Source organism: Ruditapes philippinarum, unplaced genomic scaffold (assembly GCF_026571515.1).
Source record: "Ruditapes philippinarum isolate M1 unplaced genomic scaffold, ASM2657151v2 ctg1089_1_1_1_1, whole genome shotgun sequence".
Taxonomy (NCBI): domain Eukaryota; kingdom Metazoa; phylum Mollusca; class Bivalvia; order Venerida; family Veneridae; genus Ruditapes; species Ruditapes philippinarum.
The window spans coordinates 319697-339322 of NW_026866765.1; the positions used below are offsets into that span (position 1 = coordinate 319697).

Sequence of the window (19626 nt, forward strand, 5' to 3'; positions counted from 1 at the left end):
TTAATTAATTATTAATCAAAACAGAATGACAAGATAACTGAAAAGTTAGAAATTGCAGAATATAGTACTTTCTGATACAAACAGAAATGTTTATAATTTGTTAAAACGAAAAAAAAATCAGTAAATAAAGCTGTGTAATCCATAATAACGGGAGACTCCAGAGTTGCTCTGATTTTGCCCTGCTTTACAAGATGTTTTTACTTCAGAAGTTTGCTTTGAAAGTCAGTGACATGGGGAAAACGAGAAAGTTTGCCGTGATGGTTTATAACTTACAGGAATTGTCATCAAAATGTAAGTAATTAAATTGTTCCTCTGGCTTGATTTGAGAATGAAATAATATTTTGTACAATTTTCAGCACAATTTAGAAGGCCAGTTTATTATTACTTTAAACTAATTTTACTCTCCCATCTAAAGAAATGTGGATGGATTCTGACAATTATACATTAAAGTTGCAGTATCCTCTCAAATATAACTGACCTGAGATCATATTTGGTATGTCATTGTAAAATATCAAACATAAGGTAAAATTTGATCCCATTTGATTACATTCTTCTAACTTCAATTGGTACTAACATATATAAAGTAAATTGCAAAATTAAAACAAATGGTCACCTGTGAGGCTTAAAGCTGTGTATGTGCTGTAAATATGAGTGAAAATTATACTAGTAGTGCTTAGTGATTTTGATTTTTAGGTAAGAAGCTGTTTAACCTGGAAGAACTAGATACCAATATACGCTTCTTATTGGAGGACAACACAGAGATTGCAGACAATGAATTCTTAGACACACTGGAAGGTGGGACGTTGATATATTGTGCAATGCCAGGGGATACTCTTGAAGGTACCATAGTATTCATGCCCCCACAAAATGGGTGCATATTGTTTTGCACTTGTTCGTCCGTCTTTCCGTCTGTCCGTATGTCCCGAAAGCTTGTGAACGCAACTCCTCTTAAACCGGATGGCAGATTTTGCTTAAACTTCCAGGGATGAACAACCTTAATGAGTAGATGGTAGTAAAGGAAAGAATTTTTGCTGCGACCAAATTTAACAGAATTATGGCCCTTTGTTGATTTTTTTACTATATACTATGTAGAAATTTTGTGAATGCATCTTCTCTTAAACCAGATTGCAGATTTTGCTTAAACTTCCAGGGATGAACAACCTTAATGTGTAGATGGTAGTAAAGGAAGGAATTTTTGCTGCGACCAAATGTAACAGAATAATGGCCCTTTGTTGATTTTTTCACTACGTTGTATATACCATATAGAAATTTTGTGAACGCAACTCCTCTTAAACCGGATGGCAGATTTTGCTTAAACTTCAAGGGATAAACAACCTTAATATGTCGATTGAAGTAAAGGAAGGAATTTTTTACTGTTACCAAATTTAACAGAAGTATGGCCCTTTGTTGATTTTTTAACTATATAATATATATATGCTGTCAGTGGGGGCATCCGTGTCCTTTGGACACAGTTCTAGTTTTAATCTGTTTTAGCAAAAAAATTAATCTGCTATAATTACCAATATCTCAGCATAAAATCAAACTACTGGAATCCCTTTAAGAACCATAACCTCCTTGCCCTAAGTTTTCAAGGTGAAGGTCACCAGCTTACATCCTATTAATACAGAACCTAAGCACCAACCATTTCTGTAAAAGGCCAAGGTCATTACCAAAGTTCAAAATTAATAACTTGGCTTTTTACTTAATTAGGTTGGGTGAAAAAGAATTATGAAGGTGACGTGTGAATGCCATGCTGCCACTTATTAACTCATGGTTTTGGTCAACAACCATGGTCAAATGCGTCTGTAAAATCATGTGGTAATGCATATGCTTGTGTCCTAACAATGGCAGAACAAAAGAGTGACTTTACTGACACATCCTGATCAAATACAAGGTCATCCGACAATTTTGGAATGGGATTTATGGGTGCACAAAAAATTAGAGAGTGGCTTTTGTATCAAGTTGAATCTTCATTATTTCTTCATTATTTGGCGTCAATTTACGGAATGCTTCAAATTATGTTTGTTGTACTAAATTGAGGTGCTATTTTGATAGCAAATGCCGGTTATTAACTGAGATTCTATGGATCTTTAAAAGGTGTTATTCAATTGTCATGCCGCAGATGGTTAATTCTTTGATGGAAATTGACACTTGTTGATTTTAGTGCAGGAAGGATCATATTTGATGATACTTCTTTCAATGTAAATGTAACATTATTTCCGCAATGGGTCTAGCAAGAATTATTTAGTTTGACTATGAATTTGAGTGACGAAAGGCATAGATTATTGTGATTTAGTCCTATTCCATTCTAGGACAGTTAGTATGCCCTTAAGTTCAACAGCACACCTCAGATGTTTTAATGCCTTAGTTTTCATTACTTTCTATTGACAGCTTTTGTTTATTATAATGACAAATTATGTCAATGAATTATTTCAGAGAAATCTAAAGATACTTCCCCAAGGAAAGCAGAGTCAACAGGTGTCGCCAATGAAGGTAAAAAAGTCATTTATTTGTAGCTTTGACAAAACATCAGATAAAATTTTTGAAAAGTGAGTCATCACTATGCTAATGTGTAAATCCAATTAATCAAAATTCTCCTATAAAAAAACATTTGTGTCGCATCATGACAAAACCTGCATTAATGACATCTACTATATGTAAGTAATGATGAAGTGTTTTGAGGCAAAAATGACTAATTTTTCCATGTCTTCTTATGCACTTGATCTTATTCAAGCAACACCTTCATAGCATAGGGGTTTCAATTCGCATTATTATAGTTATACACTTCAATTAAAGTGACATTTTGCTCAATTTTTAATTGTCAAGTTGAGCTGAATTTTCTATATATTTCAAAAGTTTGATTGTTATAATGGTGATTGACCAACAGTTGATATTTGAAAGTCTGTAGGATAAAATTTAGACATGACCTGAATATGAAAAGACTGCCCCACTCTTTTTGTAAATTGAACGTTACAGGTAATTTCTGATGGATATTTATGGAAATGTTTTTTGGTCATGTGCGTTATCTATAGTTCATGCACAGTGAATTATAAAATTGAAAATAATTACTGGAAAATTTAAACGTATTTTGACTTTGACCTCTTCAGTAACTATATACCCTTGGATGGGCATAATGTCGCTTTAATACTCTCCTTAGTTGCTATGGTAACAAGACGTTTGAACCATGGTGCATATAAGGAAAACAGGAGGTTGTTACCTATAAAGATTTTCATATTTTGCAATTATTAAAGAATCTGTAAATTTTGCCTTCAGAAATACTTAAAATATATTTCAAAATATGAAATAAAAGTTTGATTGTAATTTTGTTCACAAAATCATTTAAACATAGTGCTTATATCTTTGACTTCATTTTCTTTTCCTGTTGTTTTAATGTCATGTAAGAATTTTGCTTTAATGTTCAAACATTCATATCTTGTTCAATTTAAAAAGCTATATTTAAGAAATTTTCAGCATTTGTTCAGGAAAATTCACTTAACAAAATGCATTGAAAATCTAAAATTCTTATTTTATGCCGTCAATGCAGGATTTCACCTGACTCTGCACATTTAGATAATGGACCAATTTTGTTATTAGTGTGTTTATTATTTTACATAAACAATATATCACATTAATTCACAAACATGATTGAGTTTTAGGACAAACACTACCCTTTAAATAACATTGGAGAGCATATATAGACTATAATAATCTCCACATTGTCCGTCTGATGGTCCATTGCAATTTCTGTCCAAGGCAAATCTCATAAACTCAACAAGGAATATTGACTTGAAGCATCATAGGAGGATAGATCTGGTGGAAGAGAGCTGCAGTGCATAAGAACATTAACTCTTCACTTTATTATTTTGGAGTTATGCTTTATTGTTTTTTCTTTCTATTCTTTGAATTTTACTTTTGGTTATAATGATGTTAATTACAGTAACAAAATTCTCGTCCAAGTAAAACATGCGTCTTTACAATTACATTCTTCACTTCCACAAACATTCGGTTCAGGGAGCTTACATTGGCGTCCTGTTTATACATGAACAAACACATGAATACAAATTTATTGTTTCAAATATTTATTGTCACTACGTTAACTGTCTCTTATTCAACAATTGTAGAATTATAAATTACAAAATTAACGCTAGCCATTAGTGCATCATTTAGTTTCAAGTACTTAAATGTAATTGCATCAACTGTCTATAATACTGTTGTTTGTGACCAGTTAAATGGCTATGTCAAAAAATAAATCAGCACAAAACAACAGCATTAATGAATGACATTGATAGAGACATGGTTCAAGTTAAATGTTGAGGAAAAGCAACAAGCTATTTACATGTAAGTAGAAAGGCCTTATGACCCCCAGTTTTCTATAGATTCTTAATTGTTCATTTGCTTCATATTCAACCTTTCAGATGCTCGGGTTATGAAGTTGATTCAAGACTTAAGAAGAAATAAATCGGACAAGCCCTCGGTAGCTTCTCATGTATGTATTAAACTTTAAGCATATGTAAGGGAATGATTTGAGTGATTTGTTTGATTTAGTTTGACATTTTATTATTTCAATTTCAATTTTTCTTTAAAGTTATAGATAATATTGTAAAAATAGATTTGTTTGAATTCCCTTCACATTGAGTTTTTATACACAATGGAATGTATCATATGATCACCCACGGCAGGCTGGTGGGCTGATCAGCATCCAGTAGGTAAGTCCGATTCATAACTTGACAGCTAAAGTGGGAATGACTTGATACTTGGTATACATGCTTATCACAATAAGAGGGAGTGCAGAGCCCAAGAATAATTATTTCAGCTAATACCATTTTTAGTTATGGATGCATTTTTTTTTGGATGGGGCATAATTTTGTCACCTGAAGTCAGAATGACTTAAAACTAAATGGTATGCATACATACCTCAACAAGGTTTGTAGATCAAAGTTCAAGGTTACATTGACCTTTTGTCTCCAAACTGAAACTGATTTTTGGTCTCGGGTGAGTTAACCAGGGCCATATCTTAGCCCTCTTTTTGTGCCCCCACTTTAGAGGGCGGGGATCATTTAGATTTACCCTTGTCCATCCGTCCATCTGTAAGTCCGTACAAACCCAGAGGTAATTATGTGACTTGGAGAACAATCATTCTCAATGGGTAACAGTAAATTCTCTTTGATCCTATTCATTCCGTTTTTACTTGTGTGTCTTTTTTGTGTGTCTTTTTTAAGAACCATTTTTAGAGTTATTGCCCTTGACTAAGTAACATTTTCCAGTTTTCAACTTGTGTCGCACGTAACTAAAAAAGTATTTGACCTAGAATCATGAAACCTTACAGGAATGTTGCTCAGCATGCGTAGTTGTGCACCTGGGTATTTTCATGTGGTTATTTTTAGTATTTTTAGAGTAATTGCCCTTGACTTAGTAAAATATTACAATATTCAACTTGTGTTGCATGTAACTCACAAAGTTTAAAACCTGTAGGCCTGAAAAGTTATAAGAATGTTGGTCAGCTTGTGTACATATGCGCCTTCGGTTTTTAGCTCATCTGTCACAAAGTGACAGGGTGAGCTTTTGTGATCGCTTTTCGTCCGGCGTCCGTCCGTCCGTCGTCCGTCCGTAAACTTTTACTTTAAATGACATCTCCTCATAAACCACTAAGCCAATTTCATCCAAACTTCACAGGAATGTATCTTTGGTGGTCATCTTTAAAAATTGTTCAAAGAATTTAATTCCATGTAGAACTCTGGTTGCCATGGCAACCAAAAGAAAAAAACTTTAAATATCTTCTTTTAAAGAACCATAAGAGCTAGAGCTTAGATATTTGGCATGAAACATTTTCTAGTGAGTGTCTACCAAGTTTGTTCAAATAAAAGCCCTGGGGTCAAAATTGGCCCCGCCCCCGGGGGGTCATTGATTTTCTCTATATGCATATAGTAAAAACTTAAAAAAATCTTCTTTTAAAGAACTAAAAGAGTTAGAGCTAAGATATTTAGCATGAAACATGTTCTAATAAGTGTCTACCAAGTTTGTTCAAATAAAAAGCCCTGGGGTCAAAATTGGCCCCGCCCGGGGGGTCATTGGTTTTCCCTATATGCATATTGTAAAAACTTAAAAAATCTTCTTTTAAAGAACTCAAAGAGCTATGGCTAAGATATTGAGCATCAAACATGTTCTAATAGGTGTCTACCAAGTTTGTTCAAATAAAAGCCCTGGGGTCAAAATTGGCCCCGCCCCAGGGGGTCATTGATTTTCCCTATATGCATATAGTAAAAACTTAAAAAATCTTCTTTTAAAGAACTAAAAGAGTTAGAGCTAAGATATTTAGCATGAAACATGTTCTAATAAGTGTCTACCAAGTTTGTTCAAATAAAAGCCCTGGGGTCAAAATTGGCCCCGCCCCGGGGGGTCATTGGTTTTCCCTATATGCATATTGTAAAAACTTAAAAAATCTTCTTTTAAAGAACTCAAAGAGCTATGGCTAAGATATATATTGAGCATCAAACATGTTCTAATAGGTGTCTACCAAGTTTGTTCAAATAAAAGCCCTGGGGTCAAAATTGGCCCCGCCCCAGGGGGTCATTGATTTTCCCTATTGCATATAGTAAAAACTTAAAAAAATCTTCTTTTAAAGAACTAAAAGAGTTAGAGCTAAGATATTTAGCATGAAAGATGTTCTAATAAGTGTCTACCAAGTTTGTTCAAATAAAAGCCCTGGGGTCAAAATTGGCCCCGCCCCGGGGGGTCATTGGTTTTCCCTATATGCATATTGTAAAAACTTAAAAAATCTTCTTTTAAAGAACTCAAAGAGCTATGGCTAAGATATTTAGCATCAAACATGTTCTAATAGGTGTCTACCAAGTTTGTTCAAATAAAAGCCCTGGGGTCAAAATTGGCCCCGCCCCAGGGGGTCATTGATTTTCCCTATTCGCATATAGTAAAAACTTAAAAAAATTCTTCTTTTTAAAGAACAAAAGAGTTAGAGCTAAGATAATTTAGCATGAAACATGTTCTAATAAGTGTCACCAAGTTTGTTCAAATAAAAGCCCTGGCCGTCAAAAATTGGCCCCGCCCCGGGGGCTCATGTCTTCCTAATGCCATATTGTAAAACTTAAAAAAATCTTCTTTTAGAACTCAAAGAAGCTATGCTAGATTATTTGCATCAAAACATGTTCTAATAGGTGTCTACAAGTTTGTTCAAATTAAAAAGTCAAAATTGGCACCGCCCGGGGGTCATTGATTTTCCTTATATGTGTTATAGCAAAAACTTGAAAAATCTTCTTTGAAAAAACCCAAATAGCTAGAGTAAGATATTAAGCATGAAACATCTTTTAGTGAGTGTCTACAAAGTTTGTTCAAATAAAAGACCTGGGGTGAAAATTGGCCCGCCCCGGGGGTCATTTTTTTCTTTATATGTGTATAGCAAAAACTTAAAATCTTCTTTGAAAAAACCCAAATAGCTAGAGTTTAGATATAAGCATGAAACATCTTCTAGTAAGTGTCTACAAAGTTTGTTCAAATAAAAGCCCTGGCCCTGCCCCAGGGGTGTCATTGTTTTAAACTATATGTGTATAGTAAAAACTTAAAAAAAATCTTCTTTTAAAAAGCCCAATGAGCTAGAGCTTAGATGTTTAGCATGAAACATCTTCTTATGGGTGTCTACCAAGTTTGTGCAAATAAAAGCCCTTGGGTTAAATTGGCCTTGCAATGTTGGGGGCCTATATACAGGTGAGCGACCTCAGGGCCATCATGGCCCTCTTGTTTGTGGATTTATTCAGTATTTGTAATATTTGCCCTTTACTTATAAAAGATTTTAAGTTTTCAACTTGGGCACATGTAGCAAAAAAATACAGACATAAGATTGACAAATCGGTGGAGTGTGGGGGCACCCGTGTCCTATGGACACATTTCTAGTTTATTATTGCTATTTAGATCTCCTGTTCTACAAAGAAAAGTTATATCATATGTTTCAGTCACAAAAAGACAGACACATACTGGTTCATGTTGGTTGGATGGACTACTCTTTCAAGGAGTCGAGATTTAAGCTAGTAAAGACATCAAAGCAGAGACCGAATTCAGGTCCTCAGACCAAAAAATTTGAAACCACTGCAACCCTCGAAAATGTGGAGGAGCAACTAAAAGGAATTTATTTCCCATGTAGAAGAAGTGTGTATGGCCATGAAAGTAAATTTAGGTTTTTTGTGGCAAACTACAATGGGGAAAAAATTGAGCCCTTTATAACAGTTGGGGAATACTTCAAAGAAAGAAGAACGGGCCAAAAAAGACTATACCTCTTCTCTAGACTGGTAAATATGCTTAAATATTCCTTGTGTTATTCACTAGTCACTTTTATGAATGGAATAAAAATAAACATAAAGTTCTCAATTTTATTAAAACAGCTTGTTCTTCTATTATGCTTACTTTTATAAATTAGGGTTCCAGCTCCTGTTATTTATTAATTGTCACAAATTCTGTCAGGTAACAATATACCTAGATATAAACCTACTATATGTATTGACTTCATTTGAATCAATCTCATTTGACATTGCAGTCCTCTAGCTGTGAAGTCAAATTTTGGTGGCTATATTAGAACAATAGGTTTTATTTTTTCAATAAAAATGTTACTATGAAAGTGCTTTAGGCTTTTAATTATAAAAATTTGTTTCTCATTTTCTGCAGAAGTCTCCACTGACTGTACAGGATTTACATAGCAGCTCAGACTCAGATGATTTTGATTTACCAAGCATTTCCTTCAAGAAGAGAACAACCACTGCCACATCTACTGTTACTTCAGCGGTAAAATTTTCTATATGACATTTCTCTTCAAAAAGTTTACTTTGTCATGGTTGACCAGCTTATTGCAGTTCACCTTAGCGTAGAGTTTTGTGGTCAACACTTGTCATGTCAACTGTGTGTCATCTTCAGTCTTTAGAGACCCTTGATTTTATGGTATATTTGGTATATATTGATAACTATACAAATAAATAATTAAAAAGCACTGTAAATGTGATTAAGCCATACAAGTCATTAAGACCTAGACGAGCATATAACAAATGGAAAAACAAGACATGTTGATTCGAAGACAGTAGTGACTAGAGCAGTTTGAAGTGAAAATATATGTATGTCTTTGCCTTAAATTATTGAAAATTTGTATTTTGTCTTAAAAAGGTAGGGACATAAACAAAATTCATTTCTCGAGTAGGTTAGTAAGTGACCAATGTGTCATAGCTTTGAATAATTATAAATTATACGTTTTTAGGATGCTTTAGATGGAGATGGTGAAGCTGGAAGCACAATATCAACGTTAAATGAGGTATTTCCATATAATTACAATACTAAGGTTGGTTTAGGCATGCCATGCTATTTTTATTTTAATAGCAAAAAGGACAAAGAATTGATTGAAATAAAACACAACATTTCCTCATTTTAAATTTTAACATAAAGATGTTGGTATGCAGTTGCCTTATACCTTGTAACCCACTGTCTGCTCACTGGAAAGGTGTGAAGATATATTAGCTTAAGTTGAGTAATGTGACTATTGCAGAATATAACCATTTCAATGAATGACTGTTGTATATTGGCAGAAAATGTCAGTCACTACTAGTACTTTAGTGCGAATATACTTTGATTTTGATTGCTTTTTAGCTCACCTGTCACAAAGAGTTGTATAGTGAAATCTTAAAAAAATCTTCTTGTTAACAACTATAAGGCCTAGAGCTTTAACATTTGATGTGTAGCATCATCTAGTGGTCTTCTATGAAGAGTAATCCATAAGGCCTAGAGCTTTGATATTTGGTATGTAGGAGTGGTATTCTATGAATATTATTTACATTTTGCCCCTGGGGTCTAAAATGGCCCCGCTTCTGGGGTCACAAGTTTTACATAGATTTCTCCAGTGAAATTATCCCAAAAATCCTTTTGTCAACAACCATAAGGCCTAACGTCTTGATAATTTGTCTGAGACAAATGAGACAGGGTCCTCTTGTTTTGCTCACCTGAGCATGTTTTGCATGTTTAAAAGTACATGTATTGGGATAGCCAGCTGTTTTCATTCTTACTTGCATGTTTGTCAATCGTCAAGTAGTTCTTCAAACTGTGGAATTTGACCTGACATTACAATAATGATCCTTGGTTGACAACCTATTAACACAAATAACAACTTACTGGGAAACCTGGGAAATCATTTATTTTCGTGAGCCTAAATTTCACACAAACACGCTTAAATACCATTTCATGCGGTTTAAAGTTTAAGCAAATGCTGTGAAAGCAATATAATTATTCTCCAATATTTCCACCAAAATCTTCAAAACTGTCTGCCCTTTTGATATTTATTCTTATTTATAGAAAAGGTTAAAAACTAGGGCCTATTAAACAAATCCTAACATCCTTTCAAATTTTGGAAAACGAAACAATCTGGTTTTTATACCATGTGCCTACCTTAAACATCTTCATACCAGTTACAAAAACAAGGTGTACACAAGTGGTTATATTCATTAATTATAGTATAATATTCAATTAAAACGTCAAACATGTATGAAAACGTATTTATGGTTGTAAATACGATGTGTCTGAATATTTGCACACACATCGTAGTGCAAAAAGCATGAAAATTAAACGTAAGTGATTCCGCAGTATTTGAATTGGAGATAAGCCACCATTAGCTTGTGAATAACAACATGTTTTTTTTTTTATTTAAAGGAAGTCACACAAGAAGTTCAGGCATCACAACCAAGTCACAACCAAGTTCAGTATGTTGCTGAAACACCTTCGGTAAGTATTTTCCTTCTCCTATGACAGTATGCTAAACTAAAGCAGAAATTAAAACTCCAATAATTTAGAAAAGTCTTATCATTTGTTCCAGTCAAATCTAGAGGTATTTATTTTAAGTACAAATAAGTAACATGCATGAAAATGATCACATTAAATTATTCTGGGATAACCTGCCATCTCAAAGAGATTGTAAATTATGACATCAGTAATTATCTAGTTAATTACGAAAAATTGAACATTTTTGTCCTGATGTCTTTGTAGTTGATCCAAGTCACACAGGAAGTGCAGGCACCAAGTCCGATCCAATATGTTGATGAAACACCTTCTGTAAGTAATTAAGTAGAATTTATTCATACTCAATTATGTACTGATGCTACAATAATGGAGAGGTTATTGATTAAAAAGGCTGCTTTGTTCAACCCTCAACCTAAAAAAGACCAACACATCATCAGTGTAATGTATTCAACTTCATATGTCAATTGACATTATTGCAAAAATGTTTGACATGATGTGGATTTATAACAACATGCAGAAATTTAAATGGCAAGATGTCTTTTGGTATAATTGGTTTGACAAGCATATATTCTTGAAAATTGGATTTAGTAATATCATTTTAAAAATTTGCAGAAAGCTTATTTTCTCCTGGAAAGATGGCTCGCAGTTCTTTTATTCATGTACTGTGTTTGCTCTAATTTATGCCCTCACTAATCCTTAATACACCTAGGTAACTAAACAGTCTAAGGGATAGACTGATAGGTGCTACCACAACAGCAGGGTTAGTCATCATCCAGGGCCCCTGAACTTCTTGCAATTTCAACTGTTTTTGCTTATCTGTATGAAAACAAAACAAGTAGTCTGTATTTATAAAAATGGTTTTAATGCTAAATGATTGATGTTATGGCAGGCCTCGACATAAGCGGTGGTCCGTTGGTCCGAGACCACCTGATTTTCTCAAGGACCACCTAATTTTAAAAGCCACTGGTCCGTCGGACCACTTGAACTTTCTGGTTGGTGCAAGGCTCATTTGTTGGCCAAAAACATGTCATATACATTTTGTTTAAAATCATTTGTTTCATGTACATGTATATGGTTCATAAAAAATACAAAATACATTAATCTCTGATTAGTTAAAGAAGTTCTTAAGTCATCAATAACTTTCATTTTCAGACGCATATATTTTGTTTATGCAAGTTAAACAAGTGAAGAATTTGTGATATTATTTTTGGTACAAAGTTCATTCAAATGATGCTAGTAATTATGCATCGTCGGATACTCACAGAACCATTTATATTCATGTTCTGTTACATTTTAATCAACCGTGGGTGATGGCGATGGTATTTAGTATATGGTGTATCGGATAAACTTAAAATTTCATACACTTGACTTGAATAATGGCAGGAAACGAAAGGAACTGTTAAAAAATACATCTGGTAATTCTGTGCTACTTTTCTTTATTTTATTTTAACTGTTTAACGATAAGAGATCCATTTCATCCAGAGTTAAAATTACTTGAAAAGGTTAAGTATTCAATGTCAAAAGTAAATATCAACTTCTGTATTCATAATAAATCAGTGAGAAAAATAAGCTTAACTATAGTTATATATAACATTGTTATTATTTTTTATTCTTTAGATATTTCTTTGTTTTCAAAGAAAAGAATAAGATAATTTATTAGTTTTATTAAAAATGTTTATCTATAAAAGATACATGCAATTATCATGATTATTAAGACGTACCCCGTATCAGCAATGTATATTTGAATAACAGTCAGAAAATAACATACACAAATGGTTTCATTATTCCCTTGAATTGAGGCAGAAGTCATTTCAATATTAAAGTTAACATAAATAAGAGTCCTGTTGTTTATTTTTTATGAGATAAAGAAACAAACAAATAACTTCACGATAGAATACCTACTAACTTGCTCTACTTAATTTCTGATAAGATAAAAGTATATATCTAAAATTTCTGTTTTATTGAAGGTTAATAATACATTTTTGTCATCAATTAAAGCATATATTTTTCCAAATTTGCAGTAAAATGATATGATAAAAAAATGACCACCTGACTGCTGCAAGGACCACCTTAATTTCAATTCTAGTGGTTCGGCTTACCACCTGCTAAAAAAGTTAGTGTCGAGGCCTAAATGGTGAAAACATTTCAGTCAAAATTCATTTTGAACTGTTTAAAGATACATGTATAACACTGTCATGATGGAAAATACACATGCTTATATTATATTTCCAGAAGATAACTCAAAGGATATCTGAAGTGTCTTATGACAGATTCTAATTATAGCATATATAAAAAAATGTCATTTTGTTTACAGCGCCAGTTGCAGGTTGGTTCTCAGTCTGATGTGCTGTCTACATTCGAACAAGCAGGAACCCCTACTGTAAGTATATTTTATGGAAGCTCAACTTCCTGGAGGAATAAAGTGGTCCGAGGAGATAGAAGTATAATTGTTCTTATCCATATGGTGGCGTTCAGTTTTGGGGTCACTTAACTCTATTTCAAAACCATAAATACAAAATCCTACTGCACTGGACATCTTTGGTTCAACTTTCACATAATGGTAAACCATGACATGAAGATGTGTATATATACGGAGACAAATCTAAAATCAAATTTTCAGAAAGGGGAGATAATTGAACTAAGAAATTTTGTGTATAAAATGTTTGTGAATGTATTTTTACTTCTACTAAACACAGTTGTACAGTTTGATATTGCATACAACTCTTTTCAGATTAAAGAAAAAGAATGTTTGTCATAGTTTTAACAAGAATCAAATGATGACACTTCAAAGCAGACCACATATTTGCAAGGTCAAATATTTAGACCTCTCGATGTGTTTGTTCAAGTTCATTTCAAAACCAATGTCAGTGCCACAATCTCAGTTAATACAAAGCTATAATTTACAGTCTGCTTTGTATGGAAAGAGATATACTGGGTTTTGTTTAGTTTCAGTAGAGTTGCAATAATTGTTATGTATATTTTTGTTCATTTGTTTCAGGTGGCTTTAAGATCCCGACTTTGCATCGTCTGCTTCGATCGAGAACCAACATCATACTATTTTCCCTGTGGACACACCTCTTGTCTCCCATGTGCTTTACACTTGTTTGAAAATACCACTGCAAAGAAGTGCCCAACATGCCGGCAGACAATAAACTCCATAAGAAACATCTACAATGACATTTAAAGAATTACTATGTGCCATTGACAGTTGTCTAAAATTGTTATATTCTTTTTATATTTTTACTTCCACCTGAGCACAAAATACTGACAGGGTGAGCTATATTGTGGGCCTGTGTCTGTCGTCTTTCCTGCATATGTGCATTAGTCAACCATCAACAATTTCTTCATTTGATTACATATTGTCACGTCCAATTTGATATCAGATGGTATTAGTTACAATTTGTAACAGCACTTGTAGTTTCAAGAAGCATCCTCATGATTAGTTTAGTTATTTTAGAAATACAAAAAATGTGCTATTTTTCTTAGTTTTTAATTTTTACTAAACAAATGATTTTATTGTTAGCTTTTAAAGATTTAAAGTTACTGAATATTGTGTTCTTTTATAATTCAATCATGCTCAACCACCTGCACAAGACATGTGCAATGTTTTTTATGTTTCAGATTTTATAGTTATTCTGTAGTTGTGCTATGTCTTATTAATTGTTTGCTTTGTAATAGTTAAAATGACTATTGTGTAGTTATTGTGTCACAAGAAACAGTTGTTAAAATATTGTATTATTTGGATGTTTATCGTTGCATCAGACTTGATTCTTCCAGTCAGCAAAATTACAGACTTCGAAACATCTTTATCATTTGATATACATCTTTAAAACTCTAAATTGTAAGGTGTTACTAACGCTTTATGGTCAAAATTAGTCTAATTTTATATTTACACTTCCTTTTTCGATATTTAATGCTTTTTTCTTGATACTTGATTATGAATTCAGCTCTGAATGTCATACAATTTAAGAAAACTCTTAGAAAAGGGAATATAAAAATTTATTTACGCAAATCTATGGGGGTCATATGTTTTTCCTTAAATGTATATAATAAACCCTTAATAAAAATTTCTTCTCTGAATTGGTAAAGGTTACAGGTTATAGATTGTTGGCATGACCTCTACCAAGATTGTTCAAATAATGGCCCTTGGGTCAAAATTAAAAATAAATGATATATTTGGTATGTGATATCCATAGGTCCTCTACCAAAGTTTTACAAATGTATATTTATTTATCTTTTAAAATGGGCTTTCTTTTTTAAATTATAGATAATTAATTTCAATCTTTTAGCTATCAAACGACTGTGGTATTAGACAAAACTAGTGTCAATGGATCAATCAACATTGTTAAAATTTTGGCACTCATTTAATGTTAGTCCTCTACTTGAGTGTCCTCAATTCCCAGAAAAATATTTAAAACATTTATTAAAACACAAGGAAGTGCATTTATCTAGTCATCAGGTGAGTGCTTTGGGTGGGACCTATGGCCCCCATTGTTCATACTTAATTTTGGCTCAAAGCATATGACCTGTATGATGAAAGAACAAGTTGAAACTTTATAGGAAGATGTAACACATAATTTAGAGGTACAGTTTAGTTGAAGTTTTACTCAATATTTGTGTTTTTTGCTATGTAAATAGTCTATCTTTGACATAACTGTCAAATTAAGCCACCAGCACAAAACATGTGCTTTTGCTTTAGTTTGTAGCTTTCAGAAGTTGAAATTTATTTGTACTGTTAAGGAGACAGCTGTCTATAATTTAAACGGATTACACCACTTGTTTTTATTGTACCTAGGAAAGGTTTACATGACATGGTTTTTTTTTATTTTTCCTCTTCTGTTTTCCTTATTTTACCTTGTGATGTATAAATAAAACCAGATTACCTGATTTCAGATTTTGACTTTTATCTTTATTATATAGTAATAAGTAAAGCTACCTCATAAACTTGGCATTATATTGGCATTAGGCATCGGTGACATTCTAATGTGGTATGCCGTGCATTATCAACATCATGATAGTCGTTAGACACATTCAGTAGGTATAATAGTTTGATTCAAACCAACTTGAGCTAAAACGAACACAAAATTAGGAATACTTGAGTGTAACCATTAGTGATAATTTTGAATATGGAAAACGCACACTGAAAATTTCTCTTCGTTATCTATGAATACTCTAATTTACGAAAAGAAATCTCGAGGCAAAATTAGAATCATGACAAAACCTATGTACGGACTTGGAATACTGTAACACTGTTTGGCATCTGTGCCTAATAAAAACCATTCATCTATAGAAAAAAGGAAATGAATGATAACTTACAATAGTAAAGTATAGCATATCTGAGTTATGGCTTTTTGTCGGTTTTTGATTTTTTTCCCCTTTTTTCAACTTTTTTTCACATATTAACTAATTAACCAGTCAAGATAGCAACTTTAAACTTTATAATATTTTTTTCTAATATGTAAATAGTTAAAACTTAAAAAATTATCTTGAAATTGACAAAGGCTTAAGATTAGATATTTGTTCATTTTATGTTCAAATAATAGCCCAGGGGTCAAAATTTGCCCTACCCTGGTGTCGCTGATTTTCACTATGTTCATATAGTAAAAAATTAAAAAATCTTATAGTCTGAAGTTACAAGGTATAGAGCTTTAATATTTGGTATATGATATCATCTATAGATACCAAAGTTATTCAAATTTTGCCTCTTGTGTCAGAATAATCCCCGCCCCGGGGGTCATAACTTTTCAATTACTTTGTTTGTTTGTTCATTTTACGCCTTTTCACAACAATATTTCAGTCATATAGTCGAGTAGTTTCCTAACCATCGTTCCTGGAGAGTTACAACATGTATATATGTGTATAGTAAAAACTTTAAAAAATCATCTTCTCTAAATTGACAAAGGCTAGATGTTAGATATTTTGCATGAAACATTGTGTAGTGAACCTCTAGCAAGATTGTTCAAATTATAGCCCTGTGGTCAAATTGGCCTCAACCCGGGGATCATTGATTTTCTGTCACTATGTCATAAGGTAAAAAAACATTAAAAAAACACATTATCCTGACATCGGGTCAACCTGGGGTTAGTATCTCGAAGCTATCGTAAGCATAACGACTATCGTATACCTCTCGTTAAGGTTTTCACAGCTATCTCGACGCTCTCGTTAGGTCTCAACCCGGTACGGAATTAGACCCAGCCCGTTGTAGGCTAGAAAATAGTTCTTTGAAATTTTGAAGTGCCCTATTTCAAGTCATTTTTAATGTGACTGGTTACATTTTAAGTGTATTTATTGTAACAGTGTACATTTAGTGTCATTTCTGATGACTTTAAAAGTTGTTTTTTTGTGTATTCTGCAGGATCTCATTTCTTGGTGGAAGGATTCGAGAAGTACTACACGCCAGCATACATGACATTTGAAACTTTGATAATTTGACAGTGACTTAACAAATTAAGAAATATTGTGAAATCTAGATGGCTAACATAGGACATTTCGGGCTTCGACTAACTTGTGTAGTGTTGATGTTTAAAGTTATAAAATACAGAATTCTGCTGAGTTTAATAGAAGTCCATAATGAAGCTTTAAATGTGACAGATTTACTATAGATTAAAGAAGGGCGAAAATGGACAAGGCCGTGTCCGTTATTAACGAATAATCGTTAATATGCCCAATTATTAACGGATGCCTAGAGGGTATCTTTAGTCTCTCGTTATTATCACTTTGACACAAAAGTAAGAAAGGTGCGATTTGAAAGTACATAAAAAGTTAGAATTATATCATTTTATTGATAAAAAATGATGAACCGACATAAATATAGTATTGTATTTCTTTTTCTCATGAATTTTCAAAGGCCCGTAATAGATTTTATTGTGTAAATTCACTCAAAGAACTCTTTATTACAAATCTATAAAAACATCATTGATTATTTAAAAGAGATAAACTTGTATTCTTGGATCTAATTGACTCAATTTTATTGTCATTTACAAAGTTTTACATAACATTTAAAGCCTATTATAGCATTCGGCACGAGCTTTTAGCACGATAGGACCAAAATTGTGGAATGAACTACCTATTAATATGAGAAAATGTGAATCTGTTGAAATTTTCAAAAGACAACTGAAATCATTTTACTTCAAGGACTTTTTTGCACTTTTTTAAGTGACGCTGAAGCCATTGTCTGTTCCTAATTGTTTTGTGCATGTTTGTATATTTCTAGTGTTTTTATTATTTTCATTGTATAATAATATAATAAAGTCTAGCCCATGTGTTATCATGTGCAGGGGTGCAGGGGTGTAGATTGTTACATGTTGGTGGGGATTGACCCAATCACTGTGACCGTCGCACTGCTGGGAGTATTGTGTATGGTAGCACTGGGAGTAGCACATATAAGGTATATAGCTGTACAACGCCATTGAATATGTATTTTATATGTAGAAATAGGCGTTAAATCAAGTTTTCAAGTTTCAAGTTTCAAGATATGGCCAGTTATGTGTTGACGTGCCTTAAAATCCAAACAAACAAACTTTTTCTCACATATCAAACATATGTAAAGGTTCTTTACAGTTTAATTAAAGACTTATATTTGAATGCGGATGAAAAAAATCATATCTAAACTTAAACAGCAAAAGGAATAAACTCTGTAATGTGTAATTTTGCACAAGAAAATATAAATTCAAACTTGTTACAGAATTATATTTCGAAAAGTAAATTGTGAAATTAATGACATCGTGAAGAAAAGTGCATTACGTCAGCTGCAAAAATCGGTACCACAAAAAGGCATGTAATATATAGAAATGTTGTTTGTTTATCATTTCAGATTAACATATATTTCACTCTCGAACACCAGCTATTATGTAACCGCCTCCGTGGTTGAGGGGTTAGAGTCGATGACTTCTAATCCAGGTACCTCTCTGGCGTGGGTTCGATCCCCGGGAGATGCTTTGGTAGTTTAGCGCGGAGGAAGGAAGTCTATTACTAGTGTAATTCTCCAGGAACGATGGTTAGGAAACTACCCGCATATATGACTGAAATACTGTTGGGAAAGGCGTAAAATGAAACAAACAAACAAACAAACCAATTGTTATAATTTAATTTTAATTTATAATTCAGCAAACATCTTATGTTTAAGACAAAATGGAAATTTATCCATATTAATTAACAGCAGTCATGTATATAATATCATTTAGTTATACAGATATTAGACAGGTTATATGGCCGTATATAAACGATAACCCGAGCCGCCAGGTGATAGTTATATTGCAAACAAAATTATATCGGCCATATATCCTGTTAAAAATCTCTTAACGAATTTACAATACTGCAGAAAAAGAGAGATTTCTTGATAAATTGACAGCAGCAGCGTATATAAACTATATAAACGCCAAAATTATCTAATGAAAATTGACGTTACAAACTTGCAGTAACAAACGTGCAGTATTATAAAAGATTTTATAATACTGCACGTTTGTCACGTCATTTTTCATTGGATAATCGTGACATTTTTATAGTTTTATATACACTGTTTCTGGCAATTTTCTAAGAAATCTCACCTTTTTCTCAAAAAGGGAAGTTTGTGGTTTTATAAATTCGTTATAAAAATTCCTGACATGTTAAATGATCATATACAAACGGTTGTAGGCAATATAACCATCGCCTAGCGGCTCAGGTTATATTTCCAAACATGCAGTCTTTTACATGGTTTTTATAGGGCAATATTACCTGTCAAAAATCTTTTTAACTAATAATATAAACGTCATGATTATCCAATGAAAATCGACTTTTACATATTTAATATATATTTATGCTTATGAAGTCATTGTTTTGCTCATGGTGTCATTGTTAGGCGCACGACGTCTT

The 19626-nt window shown here is 32.8% G+C and overlaps 1 protein-coding gene across 1 annotated transcript; it reads left to right on the plus strand.

Annotated features, from left to right (window-relative positions):
- Positions 1-191: 191 nt before the first annotated feature.
- LOC132733620 (uncharacterized) lies at positions 192-15629 on the plus strand. The gene is made up of 11 exons (XM_060720282.1): positions 192-291; positions 694-840; positions 2437-2493; positions 4416-4486; positions 7962-8294; positions 8668-8784; positions 9248-9301; positions 10687-10758; positions 11020-11085; positions 13088-13153; positions 13772-15629. Exons 1-11 carry the CDS (start codon positions 192-194, stop codon positions 13955-13957), a joined length of 1269 nt encoding a protein of 422 aa, XP_060576265.1. The 3' UTR covers positions 13958-15629.
- Positions 15630-19626: the final 3997 nt, after the last annotated feature.